General features: G+C 42.1%; 1 protein-coding gene across 2 annotated transcripts in view; it reads right to left on the reverse strand.

Annotated features, from left to right (window-relative positions):
• gpc4 (glypican 4) overlaps positions 1 to 16,796 on the reverse strand; it is a 39,230-nt gene extending 22,434 nt beyond the window's left edge. The window contains exon 1 of one of the 2 annotated variants that reach the window (XM_033633240.2): positions 15,923 to 16,796. In XM_033633240.2, coding sequence (XP_033489131.1) covers positions 15,923 to 16,079 — 157 coding nt within the window. In that variant the 5' untranslated portion in view covers positions 16,080 to 16,796. The remainder of the gene's footprint in view (positions 1 to 15,922) is intronic. The other variant, XM_033633239.2, reaches the window with a different exon arrangement.
• Positions 16,797 to 19,175: the final 2,379 nt, after the last annotated feature.

The raw sequence follows: 19,175 nt of genomic DNA on the forward strand, positions 1-19,175 counted from the left end.
TACTGAAACAAAGATTTTGGTATTGTGACAACACTAAAGTGCATGAATTTAAATATTGTGTATTCTGTGTGTGGCTCTGTGCCTCGTACCAGACGGTTTGATACAAATGCACGAACTGTTACAGCCCTAGTATAGTGATAGAGAGCAACTGAGTCCCATAAAATAAAGACAAGGAACTGATCAGGTAAAATGTTCTTATAATTTAATATATACTATATACAAATACCTAGATTGTAGTGTACACTGTTTGCGCTACTGTACTCTGCATTCTCTGCATTTTGTTGCACAGGTACTTACTGTGTTGAGTGACAACAGATGAATCTAACCTATATCTAAACTATTAAAGAAGTAACACTTAAATGCATCAAACTTTGCCTCAAACTATATCATGTAGTATTTATCATGTAGCTTTGATACAGTAGTTTGTCACACGACTCGGCATGTAGTCAGCTGACCAGAAAGCATCCGTCCCTAACCCGATAAGTCACGACACTAATGTGGATTTGATCCATGATTCAGCATCAACCAGAAGGGTTGGAGGTTAATGCAAAGAACAATCATACCGACCCTCAGTGACATAAATAACAGCAACTACTTCAGGGAGGAAGCCTCTCAGTAGTGGTGAGCTCAGGAAACGTTAGCACCGCTTGTGACATGAGAGATTTACTCCACTTAGAACAATGCTCACCATCCATTTATGAGGCAGGAAGTTTTGGTTTAGGGGAGTACTCTCTGGAGTGAATATTTTCAGCTACCAGCCAGCCACAGGGCTTTGGATAATGTCTGTGTAAAATTATGTTTCCTTAAATAAATCACGAATTAAAATCTCTTCCACAACACAGCTGTCAAAACACCAAACTGCCAAAATTTACTTGTCATATGGCATGGTTATGATGAGAAAGAAAGGCATGTGTGCTGCTGCACGGCACGAGGCAAAGCAGAACTCATTACAATCTCCATGTCTCATCAACGGCTCTTACAACAGACGCACTTTGCTGCCACGGAAAAACTCTAAACACAGACTATTTGTTATACAGAGTGAGAAATTGTCACATTAAAATGTTTATCCATGTTAAGTCCTCCACATTTTGTCCAACATGAATTATTTTCTAACAAGCACACAACCTCAGAAACAAAGCACACACTGGGATCCGTAAATCTGAGCCCTCTGCCACCAGTCCATTTCTGATTACTAAACCAGTCTGGGCCTCTGGCCAATTAAAACTCTCCATTTGTGAACATTCCAAAACGCTGTCATCCATGAACATTTACCCAGAAGCCCCTGGGGAGATTCCACAACATTGCCCTGGCCTCTCGCTCTGTCTGTTTCCCTCTCCCGTCCTGGCCCTGCATCTCCGGCTTTGTCTCCCCACACAAAAGCTCCCTGCCTACACCACTTCCCAGGTCACTGCTTTGTCAGGGTTTCAACTCGCTCCTGCACTTCCCCAAGTGCTTTTAACAAGTCAGAAACCAAATTCCAACCACTGGGGCAGTTCTCAAAAGTTCACCTGCTGCACAATTTATATGAGCTCTCTCCTGGTCAAGAGAAAAATCTGGAGGACTGTGTTTGACTCTCTGACCTCTTATTGTGTGTGTGGCATGAATTATTCCATAAAGTCTCCTGATAGCAGGGTAGAAATTTGGAAGGAAGTTGAAGGCTGTGCTGGGAAAGATGGAAACAACCCCAAAGAACAAATGCTCAACACCCATGAAAAGAAGGCAGAAACACTATTCTGTAGCGTACATTTTGTGGAAACATATCAGAGTTAAAGTCGTTTCACACCAAGCAGGGATTTTTGTCCAAAATTTTTTACCGAAATTTACAAAAATGGTTTTGTGGGTTGTTATGAATGCTTGCACACCCGTGCGGAACATTCATGCATGTACACGGATCTGCAGTTGACGTGTATGCTTTTCTGTTGGTTTTACCGGTGTGTCCGGTGTGACATCACATACAGGCTGGAAAACATGTTAGTAAACAGTAGGAAGCAGCATGGAGCCCAGTGAAAATGTCATGGTGCTTACTTATTTTTTCATCTTTTACTTACTCAGCCTCTCTCGAACTCAGCGCCGACTAATTTTGAACAATGGTTGAGCATCCCTTGGACAGAGACATATGTTATTTTGTGGCGGCTCGCCTGTTGTATCATGCCGGAAAAGGCTCTTAAATTAATTTGTCCACCCAAGTGTTGTATTTCCATCACTGCTGATCAGAGCCGATCAGAGCTGGAGCCCATAACTACCTGTGACTACTGCAGAGTCTTCTGACCTGTGAGTAAATGCCAATTGTAACCTTTCCCATTAAACACAAAAACCAGATGTTAGTTGGTGTTAGTGGGGGTTTTTTGTCCAGTGGAAGAGGGGCTAGAGAGAGACCAAAACAGGGTGGAGTGGAAATGTTACAAAGACCTGGAGGTCATTCATGCAGTGAGGAAACTTCCCTTGTTCCCTGGTTTAAAGCTCCAGATCACAACAAATGATCTGTACGCAGGTGTATAAAAATAGTAGATAAGGTTAAGTGTGCATTGGCACAAATAGTTTTACTGACATAGGGTAGAAGGGTGAAAGTTTAAGGTGAGAAAACAAATGGTTTGATGAATTGCAAGAGAGGGTGTGCAACTATCGTAAGTTGGTGCAATTAACATCTCACCATTTGAAAACACACACACACGCACACATACAAACAATTGCTCTCACATACGCTGACATGCATTCATGCACACAGCACATGTACTGGCATTTACTGACTTACTTATTTACTTGGATTAAACTGAGGCCATAGACTGGAGTGTCTACGGGCCGCAGACGGTGGCCCGGCAGGCCTTTATAGGCTATTACTGAGGTTTACCTCCCCTACCCGGAAGAGGTAAAAATACCAAACAGAAAAAAACAAAAACAGAAAGCCACAACAGCTTAAGGAGGATTATCTCACCTAAGAAATGTGCCCACACCATCGCCTAAGAATGTGTTTACAATTTATTTTTTGCTTTTATGGGTCACATTACCATCTTGTGAAGTGGGGCCTCCATAATCTCAGGTTTTATTTTTACTTTATGTCTCATTATTATTACCATTATCGATATCAAACCTTATGTTTCATTGTTTTGTTTTTAAGATAACAATTTTATAAAGGTGGCAAGCTTGAGCACTGATATATTAATGTTTTTGGTTACCAATTCATGTGTAGGTGACATGCGAGCCATAAGTCCATACGTGGGGTTGATGGACAGATGCTGTCCATCAGCCAACTGTGTTTTGAATTTTTTGAAAAACTGTCCGTCGTAACCAACACCTTTTCTGCCTTTTGAGAATTAGTCTCTGGTGGAAACTGAGCATATTTGATGACATTTTTTAGCTTCCTTTGTGAAACTCAAAGCTGGCGAAAGTTAACTGAGAGTGGTTTCTGTGAAGCGGACCAGTGCTTTAAGAGCGGAAGACCCAGAGACAATTGCACTCCTGAGGGCCCCGAGTCTATCGCAAGGCTGTGAACAGGAAGCCTGAGCAGTTAATATCAGCTGGTTCTAGAATGACCTCTTGAAAAATAGAGATCCAAATTTAGGTGATACATTTTAGCAAATTCAAATTTAAATCAGATTTGCCTGATTTTAGGGCTTATAAAACCTATCCAGACCAGTTCAGCCATTCTTACATTTTCCTTTAATTTTTATAAATCTTGAAATTTAACATTTTTCTTTGATTTGAACATTTGTTTTTACATTTTTCTATATTATTTGTATCTGAAAGAAAACCTCCAGTGAGAGAATAAAAATCAATTAACAACATGAGACATTCCTCCCTGACTTTTTATTTCTCATGAGAAGACCACAAATGCCAATGAAAAGGGGTTTTCCTTCAGACGTTCACCGTTCAGCCCCTGAGAGGTAGGCTCAGCGCATCTCACATTGGGTCCTTTACATGATCAGGACAGTGGTAATGTCAAATAAGATGGCCCTTCTCCGCCCCTCTCCCCTCTCATAGCCGATACTCGATAGTCTCAGGGCTCATATGTCGCCTTCAGGTTTGGGATGAGGCCAGTGAGCAGAGATTACCTTGTATTTTCGCATAATTAAATAACTATTTCTGTTATTAATAAATACATTTGTATCTTAGGCTATGCAGGGGCCCAAGGCGGCAACCAGACACTGGACAGAGAATCTAGCTGGGGCTAGGGCTACGGGCACGCGAGCATAGTCCATTTTATTTATGAGTGCCGTGGCAGCAGATTAAAGATCGTGCCATCACTGGCAGGACGTTCTAAGTTACGCGTCTGGAAAGACCCGTTTTAAAATCGTACCTGTCAATGATATAATGAGCCACCATGCTTCACAGTAGACATTTAATCTGCTTTCTGTGTTAATTCAGTCAAAATGCCATAAACTGAAGTGGGCAATGTGGAATCTTAGCACATTACAACATGGTTTTCTCACTTGACAGTAAACATTTGGCCTAAGCACGAACACTGAGGTCACCAAGAGGTCAAGAAATACACAAACACAGCAGTGAAGAAATGAGATCATAAAATTTAAAGGTCAAGATCCCAACAGTTGTGCAAGTTTTGCCTCTTACTATGAGAGAGCTGGTGGCCATGAATTCATGTTAACACAGTTATGGGGAATTCATATTTCAAACAGAAGTGGTTTGTTTTCCGGACGTCATTGAATTCAGGCCATGCTCATTGCGTGCTCCACACAAACTTTCTGCAACTTGTTTGACTTCCTTCTGGTAAATACAGCAACCACTGGCAACTGGCTTGACTACCATTCAGACATTGAGACCTGTGCGAGGCTCACCATTCAGCCAGGTGGTTTTAACATGAGTGCCTGTGTCAAACATTGTATGGACTACAAATGCATACGTAAAGGAAAAACAACACAAGACACTTTTCTTCCTGCCACCACTCTGCGGGGAATCTTTTCTCAACAACATCTATCAGAGGATGGAGGCAATGATTCACGTTAACAACTGGTCTAATTTTTCAGGTTATGTGCCTTTTGATGAGCTGCAGAGTTGCAGTGTTTGATCTAGTCCTTTTACTACAGATTCCACCTTGATGCTTTAGCCTGGTGTGACTGTGTGTGTGTGTGTGTGTGTGTGTGTGTGTGTGTGTGCGTGTGTGTGTGTGAGTCAGTGAGTGAAAGAGAGAGCGAGACTGTGTTATGTTTAAGATTTGCAGAGACAGGCAGAGGTTTTGCAGACAAATGGAGAGGACAAGTTACAGCACAGCGTGATTATCACAAGGGAAGGGAAGAGGAGAAAAAAAGAGACACAAAAGACCTTCCTGGCTTGTCCCTCTACACCAGCTCTCCGTCCTTCCACTGATTCATGGCACACAAATGGAAACACACTTTAAAAGGAGAAGATGAAAAACACTCCTTACTTAAGGCCAAGTGCTTTACCATGGGACCCTGCGCAAACACTGTTGTGCTGTCAGAGAAATGGACTACTGTTGAGCTTACAAATAGGTCCTCTTTAAGTTGTGCTTCACACACTGTTCGAGAGCTATGTGCTCTGAGGTGGCTTTGTGCTTCAAACCGTCTTTGTGGACTGGTCATATTCATGTGCAACTTTCACACAACGAGTCACTGCACCCCTTCCCTCCAACTCCACATTAAAAGAATTCAAAAAATCCAACTTTGTTGAAACATATGAGAGCTTTTAAAAGACTATACACACAAACAATACATTTCATCGTTGCCAGTAAAAGCCAGCGAACCCCTCCTAAGGACAGGGAGCTCTTTGACAATGTTTATAACAGACATCCAAAAGCAGCTGAAGTCCACCAGATGTTGAGGCAGGACGGGGCCGGCGCAGCCCCCCAGGCAGAATGAGGTCAGGTACAAGATCAGGTTTCTGGAAGCTCAAAGCTACAAAAGGGCAACAAAGATTCTGATATACCTGTTGGGCCTTACGAAACTGGACACCAACAGAGGCGGTGGGAAGAGAACCACTCATCGCAGACTGTCAAAGGGACTAGAAAGTCTAAACCTAACGGTACAATGGTCTAATGGGCCTCAGTCATGGATGGCTCAGTCGACTCCCGATGATATTTCTAAATGTGCCGATAAATCAAAGTGACTTGCCATTCCGATGATGTACAATATTGGCGGGTTGACTCGCTTTCCCACATAACGGCAAATCTTTTCTGCCAGTAAAAACCACCCTCAAAACACGCTGACCAAATGATTTGCAGCTTTGGAGCCATCATTTAACAAAGTATGTGATCCTTTCATGTGTGTGCTTTTTTTCCCTCCCTCGCTTATCGGCCCTCAGCCAGCAGGACGTCTGCCATTGTTTTCTTCATGTTTTAAATTTGAGTTTTGATGACCCGCTTTTAATACATGGCATCAACTCATCAGTCAGATTCACAGAGCTGTGTGAAGCAGCCAAAGACCTGCCTACTGCTTTTTTGTTTGACAGTAGAAAGGACTTTTGAAAAAAGCAAAGGAAAAAAATGGGAATTTTGATCTCAAACAATATAATTTATATGAAAATAAATCCAAGCGCAGGCAGCACACAGGGGGATTAGGTAAATATTAGGAAACCTATTAAGCTAACTGCACTTTGGAAAAGTGAGCTAAGTGTGAGTGACTTCCTCGTCAGTGGGAGTCTCAATGTAGGCCTTGGGAGTAATTAGCAAGGATTACAGCTCGTCTGGCCTGCACCCAGCACTGGGGTTTCAGCCCAAACACCCAGGCAAGTCCCTGGCTTTGCTCCCTTACCGCCCTCCCTAACCACATGGGCCTCTGGCGAGTCGCACAAATCCTAATGATGATCATGACTATCAACACGGACATCCATCTCACTGCGGCTTCATAGGAAATCAATTAACCTTGGTTGAGTTACACCTACATCATAACCGCACTCCCTCACTGGCGGCTAGATGGTGAGATGACTTCAGTGAGTGAGCAGAGCCTCGTTGTGTCGGGCAAGGGGGTTCACACTCCACCCCTGCAGCTTGGGATCAGAGCCCGCGGCCCTTCGCCACACTCCTCACAGCTGGCTGAGTGACACCAGTGCCGAGGTGATCAACACAAAGGAGATGCGCGACGGCTCAAATATCAGAGGAACAAAAAAATTACACCATCAAGCATCGGCTGCACAAAAAGGACTTCAGCAGCCGGAGGAGCCGAACAATGAAGATGGGGTGAGGTGGGAGATGGGGAATATATCGTTGATGTTTAGCCTTGGCATAGGAAGTGTACAAGTAGTTGTGATAAAACAACTCACTAATGTACTGAACACAGGTGCACTGATCTGATTTTGGGCCCATACTGGTCTAAAATGCTTAACTGGACACAGACTTAGTACAGAAATAGCCTCAACTACTGCATTTACCGTATTAAAAATAAAAGTCACCCACAGAATACTGGCCCTTACACACAGAGCTCACACTACCAGGCCACAATGAAGTCTCGTCATTATACTGCCTTTGTTTTTTTTATACAAAACCAAACAATGCAAGCATAGTACTGCGCCAAGGTAACATGCAATAGTGTCAGCCTCTAGTGTGAGTGATATATGACACACAAGTCATCAGCACTTCATAAACATTAACAATGACAATAACAAGCATTTACTGTCCCTGTTGCATGGTCATTGATCTCGACTGATCTTATCCTCTGCTCAGAGGGTAAGGAGTTGCCAGACTTCATTTTTGTGGACATTTTTGGCTGCTGTTCTTATTCCATGAGCTAGCTGCTAACTGCTGCTAGCACACCCGTCCTGCCAGCTGTCCCTTTGACACAGTTGTCGATTCGGTGCTGTTACCACCTCTGCTGCCGGCTTAGAGATAAGACAAATCTGTCCCCCTATTCCACAATTGTACCTTTTACATAACTGTGAGGCAGAATAGCTGTGCAACATTCCTGCCTTCAACAGGCAATGTAAAAAGTGCTTTTGTGTATGTGAGCCAGATTTGTAATATTCTTATGTATACATCATTTCATCTCTTACAAAATTATGGCGTACTAATGCACTCTTGTGTTGCTGGTATGAGAGGTTAAAATGTGTTATTGCTGCCTCCTTAACACTTAGAAGTGATAACAAAGCCATTAGGAGATGTGTGTTAATAAGAGCCATGGTCTAGTTTTGACATGTGCACCATCTAAAAGCTTTTTTGCACAGAGAAAACGACAAAGGTTAAAAGCAGACACTAGACAAGAGGTAGATGGGCTGAATGGAGCAGGGCAGCAAAATACCAGTAAACCACCATTGATGGAGGAAAAGAGAGGAAATCACCCAGGGATGACGAAGAAAGGAAAGATTAGGACCGAAACAAAACCTCCCACAGGAGCTGCTAAAGAGCGAGCAGGGGGAGAGGAAAATGAACTGATATGTCAGTCAGGACAGACGAGGGGAAAAAGAGACGGCTGACTTCAGCAGTGTGCAAACAGAGGACGTGTTAACAAGGAGTTTCAGAGGGTCGCTCCCCTCAACTCAAAGTACGGAAAACCGCAGAGCCAGATCAGGATTTCTGACAGCTTGCATCAGACAAGGACTCGCACAGACCTACCAAATGATACAGTCAAGATTAACTGTGGCCAAAAACAATGAACTATGAGGCCCTTTGGTTAAAACCTTGAATTGTGTTAGACAGACCCATGTGCTCACAGGGGTTACTAAGAGGAGCAGGCTGTATGTACATGCCTGAATGACTGGGCGACGATGAGTCACAGCGCATGCATGCCTCCAGTTACCTCCCCAGATTCCCTAAGCCTGTGTCACACACACACATAGTCGCTCTCTGGCTCCTGCCTGGCCCACCATTTCTCTTGGATATTCACTTAAACTTGCCTTGGTACAAAACTCTTTCCTGTCAGTCAAATCCCCCCTCTCTTTCTCTGCATGCCTCAGTCAGTCCCTCCAGCGCTGTCTTTGTTGCCGTGTGTTCCCAGCTCCGGGGCTCCCTATGTGCGGGTCTTGGTGGTCCGTTGTGGAATGTGGTGAGGAGGGGGGAGGCAGACTGGCCTAAAAAGGGGGTGCTCAATTGTTCCCACACACAGCATCCACCCCCCACTGATCTGTCGCTCACTTGGCCATTTGAGGGGGGCAAAGCAAAGGATGCAGAGAGATGGAATTACGGACGCTCAGTCGACACACGCACACACTGCTATTGAATTGATGCTACACTTGGAGCATACTAAATGAGCATAAGAGAGAAACTTAAGATTCCTCAGTCCTACATGTTACAGAAGAAAGTAATGCAAACACCAGGTAAAGAACGACTAAATCGTTTCATCCACCAGATTGGATCCATGCAGCAAGAAACTGACAGTTATAGTACCAGTCTTGAACTTCTTCCGTGCACCACCTACATTTTTTTGTGCGCTGTGATAAGCTGATTTGTTTTGGAGCGACGATAAGGCAGCTGTTGCTGGCTGAGCAGAACGGGACACCACAAGAGCCCCTGATCTCAGAGCTGCTACTCTGCGATTGCAGGAAGTTGATAAGAGCGGCGAGATACCACAGAGCTGGCAGGCACGTGTAGCTGCCCTCCCTCCCTCCTCTGGCCCCATCTGGACGCTGCAAGTCACAGCCGGGCTCCCCCTGGGTTCACAAGACCTCAACCTCATGATACCTAAACTCAATTATCCTGAAGGCTCGCCAAACAGTGAGGGAGGGGATGTCACATATACAGGGCAGAGAGCAACAGGAACCATCACATTAGCACTGCTTTTAACTGATCTCCAAGGATACCACCAGAGGGGAGAAACCCCAACCAAATGCTCACAGTACATTCATCATTGAGCTTCCCACTCTCCTGAAACACTATAACTTGGCAAATTAGGAGATCCTGAGTTGAACATCTATCACAAAAACATGTGCACTGCCCATACAAATTTAAAAAAATAAGTGAATCACTGCCCAGGAGTCCTAATATAAACCTGCTGCAGGAAAAACAATGGCAAAGATTAGCTACAGAGGCTGAGAGATGATTGTGTTCTGCTATTTTAGGTTCTACTAAGAACCCTAGCATGTCAAAACACAAAAAAAACTTTCATTTTAAACACCTGTCTTCATAAAAAGGCATGTAAGGCCAGTGAGAGAAGTGTTAGAACATTTTCAAGCCAAGAAGCTGCAGAAGTCTATCCCATCGCTCAGGAATGTTATCAGAGATTACTGTGCATGCTTTGGCTTTAATGCATGGTGTTTATTTAATCTCCAGCCCCACACACACGTTTTCTTAATTTTCCCTTCAAATCAATCATTGATATTAATGTTTGTGCAAGTTATTCCTCTCGGGACAAAATTATGTTGTGCTAAAAAGAACTTTGTATTTAGACTCAAAGCAACTATACGACAATTCTTGTGAAAACTATCACTTTGACTTTGTTTTAGAAGTAAATGGTTATGTACACTCTTTTGTTAAAAAATCCACATTTCAACATTACTCTGCCTGAAGCTTACTGCTGATTCGAGACTGATGCATTTCCATTACTGTAATGGTTTTAAATGATTTTTCATGCATACCAGGTCTAATCTTAAGTGTAGTTTTGATGCACTGTGAGTAACTCATTATTACTATCATTAGTCATGCTTGCACGTGTGAATGTAGCGTTGGTTGTAACCACACCTATAGGTGGGGCTAAGTAAGTTTCTCAAATGACACACCTGAATCTGTTTGATCCCTCTAAATCTGGCGGAAAACCAGTTTGGGCTGAAAACATTGTTCTTCTTTCATGTACTAATTGAGAGAGAAGAAAAGGAGCATTTAAATGTGTGGCACCGTTTGAAAGACGTAGCCCACAGTTACAATTTTGGGACTGGGAAGTAAAACATATGTGTTTCAACACTTTTTTCTAATTTCAACACCTAGTTGACGCAGACAAACAGCCGATGCTGCCTTTTAAACAAAATATATCAAAAAACACAACATGAAGCTACTCCTCAACTTCTTCAGTAACTATTTTTTTGGCCTTTTGCCATACATAATATGCCTTCGTGTAAGATTCTCTGACTTTATATGGGCTGTTAACAAAGATAGATCTCAACTTCATGTGACTACACAAAGACCATCTGAAATCCATGAGCAATATCTTAAAAGCCACTCTGGATTCTTCAGGAAAACATCACTTTACTTATCTGTTAATCAGCTGCACCATAACCTACTTTCTATTTGCATGTTAGTGGTTGTTTCAATGTACAACTGATAAACAAACAGGTTTTGGACTCCTGATGTCGCTGAGTGAAAGAACAGGATGAGGCTGGGTGTTTCAAACAGATGTCAGTGTAGAGCAATCACATAAGTAATGTACTAATTATAATAGCTTACTTTTGGGTTTCTCTAAGCTGCTCGATCTTATTGTGAGAACTTTTCGTTTGGCGATGTACCAACTATTGCAGAGACAGTTCTGTAATCTTCTACAACCACTTTTCGAAATCACTGGAAATTAAACTTCATCACTATGTGCGGCACTACAGTGATTCTTAATGATAAGACTTGCAAAGTGTTTCACATAAAACAAAGAGGCCTATTTGAGTTTTATGAGGTTGACCTTGTGAGGCGAGGAGGACACTTGGCTGGTAGTTTATTAGTTAATTATTACAGGTGTTAAAATATCACGCCACAGTTGAGCAGAGCAGAGCCGAGCCACTCAAATATTGGTCTTTGAGCTATAAAAGCTCCTGCAGACTGCATGTGCCCCAGTTCCCTGCTCTTATCTTATCTGCTGGATGTCATTGCAATAACACAACCTGTTATTTCCCAAACCGTAATGATGCAGGGCATGCAGACACCGGTGAAGGGGGAAGAAGCCCTCACAATGTGAGGCTGCAGAATGTCTCGAGCTTACCGAGAGGCCAACGCACTGAGGTCATGCGCGCTTTGAGTTTCAGTCATAACGCACTGAACTGATTATGAGCAGGGGACGCTCCTTGCGCTGAAGGGAGGGAAGACGACCCTCTACTCTTTGATCTCTGCCATTGTTCCATACCTGAAGCATGACATCAAGCCTGACTGCCAGAGTAAACCAAAACAGATTTTGCTTGAAGAGCTGCAAAAAGGGGAAGCACAGTGTCCAGCCCTGCAATGAGTAGCCTTTGACATGGCAGAAATCAATCTGGTCGGTGTTAACTGCTCTGCCTTCAGGGTGAACCTGAAGAGCTGGTCCCTGTTACAACTGTGCAACAGCATTTATCAGATACCTTTCAACATTTATCACAGTATCAAATATAACTGTTAAGAAAAATACACACCGCCTGGTATTAGCTGATAGGTTCATACAGTAAAACCACCGTTTACATTCTGTATGATTACTAACATTATTTATCTGTCATCATTAGTTCTGTGAGCATAATTTATTTCCCATTTAAGTGAGGTATTCATCCACAGGCTCTAAACAAATCATCATCCAGCAGACAAGAAACTTAGAAATGAGGTCCTGAACTGCTTCCACGTGAGTGGTAAAAGATTGATACCATGGGATCAACAAGGAATTTACCAACTGAGCCTGCTGTTCCTCTGTATCACTTAATTCTGTCTGTGCCAAAACAATCAGGGTTTCCATTTTAGTTTTACTGCATTAAAACATCTTTATTGAATCTGAAGTCTGGCTTTAGCTGAGCCCGTTGGTAATTTAAATGGTAACAAACATTCTTATCTCCGTGCTGCCAACAATAACACAAGATGTCTGTGGTTAAAAAAGGCAAGTTTTGAATCCCGTGTCTCCAATAAGACTCATATTCCCCCAATCTGATTTATGATTCACGTATCAAAAGGAGGTAAACATGTCAAAAACTACTTCTGTGACAATTGGCAAAGATACTGTGTAATTTCCAAAGTATGTCTTCTCTGCAACATAAGTCAGCACAGTTATGGTTTACGTCAAAAAGGCCCATTATTTTGGTAGAAATATTCTGATCACAACCACTAGTCTCAAGTGGAACAAATTTATTTTACTGCAACTTCTGCATAAAGTATTGGCTATTTCAACTTCTGCAGGGATGAGAAGTGAAACAACCTGTTCTGGGGAACTGCGTCTTTAAAGTATCAACTGTTCAGACTAAAGTTGTGAAATACATATGCAACTTCACATCTAGTTCAATTTAAACACAGATTATGTTATGATAAGGAGGCAGTTAATGTTTGGAGTTCGACCTGTTACAAAGCGTAGAAGTGATGCTCTGACAAACATGACTGAAGTTCAATCAGACTGCACATCTGGAGCCATTTCTCCCCGGCAACATGAAACATTTCAAAAGCGCAGGGCTTCTCTACCTGCTTTTTTGTGCTTTCTGTCAACCCCCCCCCCCCACTCTTTCTAATGACAGTAGACCTTGTTGCTTTCTATGGATCAATTATCTCAGTCTCTTTCAATGACAAAGAGCAGCACATTGAGGTCGGCCCTGCCTAAGGCCCAGACATACACCAGGAATCTATTGTAAGAAGAAGGCACGTGTGTATAGCACACAAACCTGCACAATAAAACTGCCTTCATTCAGATCCTTCTTTCAAAACCAAGAGATGCAAGACAATTAAGTTCGACCAACACAGACATGTTGGGGTACTCTCAATGACATTTAGCATCACAAAGACATACAGGCGGAAAACAAAAGGACCTATAGACTTGTGTGAAACCCTGGAGGGAAAAAAAAAGTCCTCAGCCCTTGACAGTTACGTTCAGCTCAAATTCTAATGAGCCATTGTCAACAGAAAAAAAAAACAGTCTGAACATCCTCTTACTATGCAAAGTAAACTAATAAAGGGCATCAGTACAATAAAGAGGACACATACAAATTGGTTACCCTTGTCAGATGAAATAATGCTGTGATCACGTTGCCAAAATTAAACAGCTGAACGGTTTAAGGTGAGAGAGTCCATGAGGAAAAGGAGAAAAGCTAATTATTAATTCCACTGGGATAACTACACATTAGGAAATTACTTTAAAATGAAGGAAAACAACACACCAACATGACAGCAGCCATGCCAAGATGACCTACTTCTATAATTTTAAACGAAGAACGTCATGCTGTAGCCACTGCAAAACTGGCGACCAAACTGGACTGAATTTAGGGATTTGAATATATGTGCGCATATTCATTTTAACCACCATATAAATGAAAGGGAAATGAGAGAAGAGAGGGATTTAAAGTATGCAGGGCACAGTGGAATTTCAAACCCCAACCCCCTTCCCCTGCTCCCCTCAAGCCTACACTGTAAAAGCCCCCCTACGTCAGTTTCCATCACTTGGGTTTAACTCATGATTAGCTAAATTGATTTGCCTTCTCACCTCTGTCTGACTATTAAAATAGCACTTCCTATTTATCACCAAGCGGTCCTCAGCGCTGCATAACTTTCTGTCCTGCAAACCCGAGTAGAGGAAGATAAAGAAGTACAGCATGTGCCTACATAGAAAATGTTAAAACCACAAAACCAGACAAACCTAGACGGGGAAAAAATCCATAAGCCTTGTTCACAATGCACAGGAATGTTTACTAAATCACTGCAGGCTGTCTGCACTTCACAGCCGTAGGAGTCCCTGGTAAGGAAGCCTGGAAATAAACACAGGCCTGGCTTCTTTCAGTGGGGAGCACAGCCTATGTGCTGATTATACCTCTTTATTGTTATGAATTACCTACAAGTATTTCCTAGATGAGGACTATATTTACACGCTGGAGTAGAGGAGTGCTTTACAGCCTGAAGAATTCATGCCCAAATGTTTCGCTGCTACTTTCCCCTGAACATAATAATGTACTGTGAAATCCAACATTTACAAAAAGCCCCATGTTTGCAAGACTAAAGGGATAGTTTGGATTTTTTGAAGTGGGGTTGTATGGGGTACTTATCCATTGTCAGTGTACACGGATGCTAACCAATGTACTACTTTGGATGGGGTCAGCAATAAAATTAATTTAGCCATCTAAAAAATAAAATAAGTTCAAGTGTACGCTATACTGAGTTATGACAGGAAAGCTGTTCACAGCTTTAGTTCCTCATCTGTGCTTTCTTTAAAGACTCTATTGACAAAAATAGTAATTTCAGCTTGCTGAACATGGACCCTGCTGCCTGGCTACCTCGATCAGTATGTTTGTGTTAATGTGTGACTTTAGCAAATCCAAAACCACCCTTTAAAACAACAAAATCACACAATAACACAAACAAAATCACTGATCGAGGGAGTGGTAGACCAGCAGCTCCTGTGTTCAGCAATGTTAAATCACTGGTTTTCTCAATGGAGTCTGGCTTTAATGAGAGTGATGTATTCATTCATTCATTTTCCAACTGGAAATCACAATGTGGCATTAAGTTAAAGCCATGAAAATACTCTCCGTAAAGTGTACAATTAAACTGATGTTAAATTTTTTAGGTGGCTAAAATATATTTTGTTGCTAACCCCTCCTTAGCTGTACATAGCTTAGCTTCTGTGTTAGCTTCTCAATGCTGGGAGTGTGCCGACTTACATCTGCTGAATGTAATATACCGTCTACATCTAAGTACCCCATACAACCCCACTTCAAAAAGACCTGAACTATCCCATTAACTGTGTTTCCACATAGACTTTGACAGAAGCACAAAATGTCCCTACACAAAAGTGACAGTTTAACTATTTGTTGTAGGGCCTTTCAAACATTTCATGTCAATGACTCCTAAACTTTATAATGCTTTATAAGATATGGTCTTCTAGACAAACATCTGGAAAACCTTTTAAAGTGAATTGTGGCGTCAAATAGCCGACTGTCTCCTCTGTATTACAGAAGCTAACAATGTTACAGCAGAAACCTGTGAATGAATCTCACTGACCTTTACCCCCTCACACATGTAGCTAGCTTAACATGTTCTCATTAGCTAGCTTAAGGACCACCAGGAGACCTCTGTAGGACCCGTGGGGGGTCCCCGGCCCCCACCTTGGGAACCACTGCTGTGGAGTACAATAATTGAGGTTTTAAAAGATCAGGTTTAAAAGCTAAAATCTCATGGACTCACCGTTGACTCCTTTGTTGGGGACATCGTTGACGTTGAAGCCTTTGGAGCTGTAAGCAGCACGGACGTCGTTGCAGTTTTTCAACTTTTGCTCCGCAGTCACCGCCACAGACAACACAACCAGCGTGCAAACCACACACAACACCAACAGCGTCTTCATTTTATGTCCGTTTAAAGCAAACTACAAAGTTACCAGCACAAAAAAAGTATAAAACTAAGCTATCTATATTATCGCCCAGGTGTGTGTGTGTAAGCTAGGACAAAGTTTGAGCGACTCCCACGCTGAGTTTCCTCATGGAGACGCGCTGATTTCTTCAGCTCAACAGATACTTCATTCACAGCAGCAGCTCTGAGGCCACCTCTGAAACTTTGAGGCAGGAAAAAACACCGAAAACGACCTTAAACACTGTCCACACGTCGTCCGCTTAAAAGCACGGGTGTGTGTGATAAATATCGAGTGCCAGACTCGATCGAAAAAACACGAAAAAGCAACGAAACAACAGTTTTAAAACACGTAAAAACTTTTTCAAACTGCAGGCAGGAATCTCAGAAACACACTGCTGCTTCACAGCTTCGACGAAAGTGTAAACCACGGGAGGAGAGGAGACGGTGGAAAGTTGCCGGGAAGGTGTTTTCTCTTCTTTCTTCCTTTCTTTTCTTGCTTTCTTTCCAAACCTGGAGAGGCCGTGGTTTCTGTAGGACAGGACTCTGGACTGTATGCTAGTCGTACTGGGATCCAGATGCGAGCAGAAAACCCTAGTGGACACCCAGGAGTGAGTGCAAGTTCCGGGGACAAAGACCTGGAAAGCAGGAACACCAGGGGTGGAGCATGGAGCAGGGACTTGAAAACCATGGATCTCTCTCTTTCTGCAGTGTCTAGACGAGTGGAAACCAGTCTTGAAAATCAGGACTGGAGCTGAGGGTGGAGCTACACTGTGGCATAACATGAAGACTTATTACTGGTCCACATGACACAAGGAAAGGAAACTGTAGATAACCAGAAGTCCTCAAAGTCTCAAATCACCTTAATTGCAGAACTGCACAGCCCCATTTGACCTGATGTTGAAAGGGTTTCCTTATCTGTTTTTACAGTCAGACTGGAGATAACCACAGAGATAAACCCATTTAACCACACCTCTGCCCTAATGTAAAATAATTGACATCATTAGTAAATATAAAGCTTTTTCTCTTCTCCCCCTCGAAACAACCCAGGGACCCTTAGGGGTCCTGAATCCCCGTGTTGAAGACCACTTAATTTTGTAATTGAAGCGTGTCCATGATGAGAAATTTTAAATTAAATGACAACTCATTATGGAGCATATGGGCGGATTGTGAGACAATGGGCCCCTGGGCACAGATATGCAAAAGGTCCCAACACCGATCCTACACAGGAGGAGGATACTTTGTGGTGGTTTTGCGTCTTTGTAGTAGTTACGGATCTTTTGTGATTTTATGGCTTTCTGTAGTTTTTTGTGTTTCCTTGTGGTTGTTTTGTGTGTCACTGTGTGTCTCCTTGTGGTTTATTTGGGTTTCATTGTCGTCGTTTTGTGTCTCCTTGTAGTCGTTTTGTGTCTCTTTGTGGTGTTTTTTTATCTCTTTGTAGTCATTTTGTGTCTCTTTGTAGTCACTTTGTCTTCTTGTGGCTGTTTTGTCTTTGTGTAGTTCCTTTGTGTCTTTTTTGGTCGTTTTGTGTATCCTAGTGATTGTTTTGTGTCTCTTTGTAATCACTTTGTGTCTCTTCTTGTGGCTTATTTGTGTCTTCGTGTAGTTCCTTTGAGTCTCTTTGGTTATTTTGTGTCTCCTTGTGGTTCTTTTGTGTCTCTTTGTAGTCACTTTGTGTCTTCTTGTGGCTGTTTATGTCTTTGTGTAGTTCCTTTGTGTCTTTTTTGGTTGTTTTGTGTTTCCTTGTGGTCATTTTGTGTCTCTTCTTGATGTTTTTTGAATCTCTTTGCAGTTCCTCTTTGTGGTCATTTTGAGTCTCTCCCTTGTCAGCAGTTAATTTGTCTTAATTTGTGTTAATTTTGAAGATGAAGGCCGGGGTGCCTTTAATAAATAAAATTAAATAATGCTGCACCATCATGAATGGATTCATGATGGTGCAGCATTATTTATTTGACATTTTTTTCTCCAAATGCCTTTTTTAATTGTATGACAGTGATTTACATAACAACAAGGCACATGACTCTGAAGACACGTTTTGTCCAAATGTGTTATTTCTGTTCAGCCTTTATAATCCAATACATCTTAGTTTGTTTAAAACCCTCGGATTAAAACCTGGCTAGTGTTACAGTAACCATGGAGTCAAAATTACAGGCCTGTTCCTTACACAAACACAGGTCAGGCTGTGTGCTGTTAGCAACGGGGCAGTTGTGTCTCTTAATATGCAGCTGCCTGTCATAGTGCGGCCAGTCCTGTAAACTACAGTAAACAGTCTGCTGGAAGCATGGTGGAGCTGTACAAGTGGACGGAGAGTATTAAAGTATTACAAAAATTAATAAATGAATTGTTAATCCCACTGAACAGGAAGATCACAATACATTCCTTTTGTAAACATATAAACCATGCGAGCAGCTCACTGTCATGGTGTGCATTTGGAATAATCCAAAAATCACTCAAAACGTTTGTTGAACACATCGTAGCTTGTGTTAAAGCACCAGCATACGCCTTAAAGATAAACACGGAGATCAGGGAAAAACTGTAACAAATCCCTTCATTACAAACTTTCAGGCTGAATAATTTCATCCTTAAATTCTCGAGTGTGCATCTGCATGTATTCTGAAATGTTACTTTTCAATATGCCATCTGTTCAACAGATATGTTAAATCCCCCATATCCTCGTCCATCCTCTGCTTGCTAAGAATATCTCATGTCTCCTTCACTCATATTCCTTTTTTTTTTTCCACCAGGTTTTTTTCTTTTTCCTATTCTCAGGAGCAGTTTGTTAAATCTGCAGTCATGCTGTTTTCTGTCTCTGACCTTTGCCCTCCTTGCAACTTGTTTCTTCTTGTAACAGTGGAAAAATCAATTTAAGTCTATTTTCCCCTGATAGGACAATCAGTTGGAGCAATGAAATGCGAGAAGTTAACTGTCAGCCTCTTAAAATCACCGTCACAGATTTCCTCTCTTCAAAGATAATCATTGTAAACCAGAAAGGGCAGAAATTTAGTCTCAAATATGTTACAAAGAATTTGATTAAGTGCACAATGTTGCATCCAGCCTTTTTCCGTAAATCCCTTAATTTAAAATAAGTCATAAT

Source organism: Epinephelus lanceolatus, chromosome 7, assembly GCF_041903045.1.
Source record: "Epinephelus lanceolatus isolate andai-2023 chromosome 7, ASM4190304v1, whole genome shotgun sequence".
Taxonomy (NCBI): Eukaryota; Metazoa; Chordata; class Actinopteri; order Perciformes; family Serranidae; genus Epinephelus; species Epinephelus lanceolatus.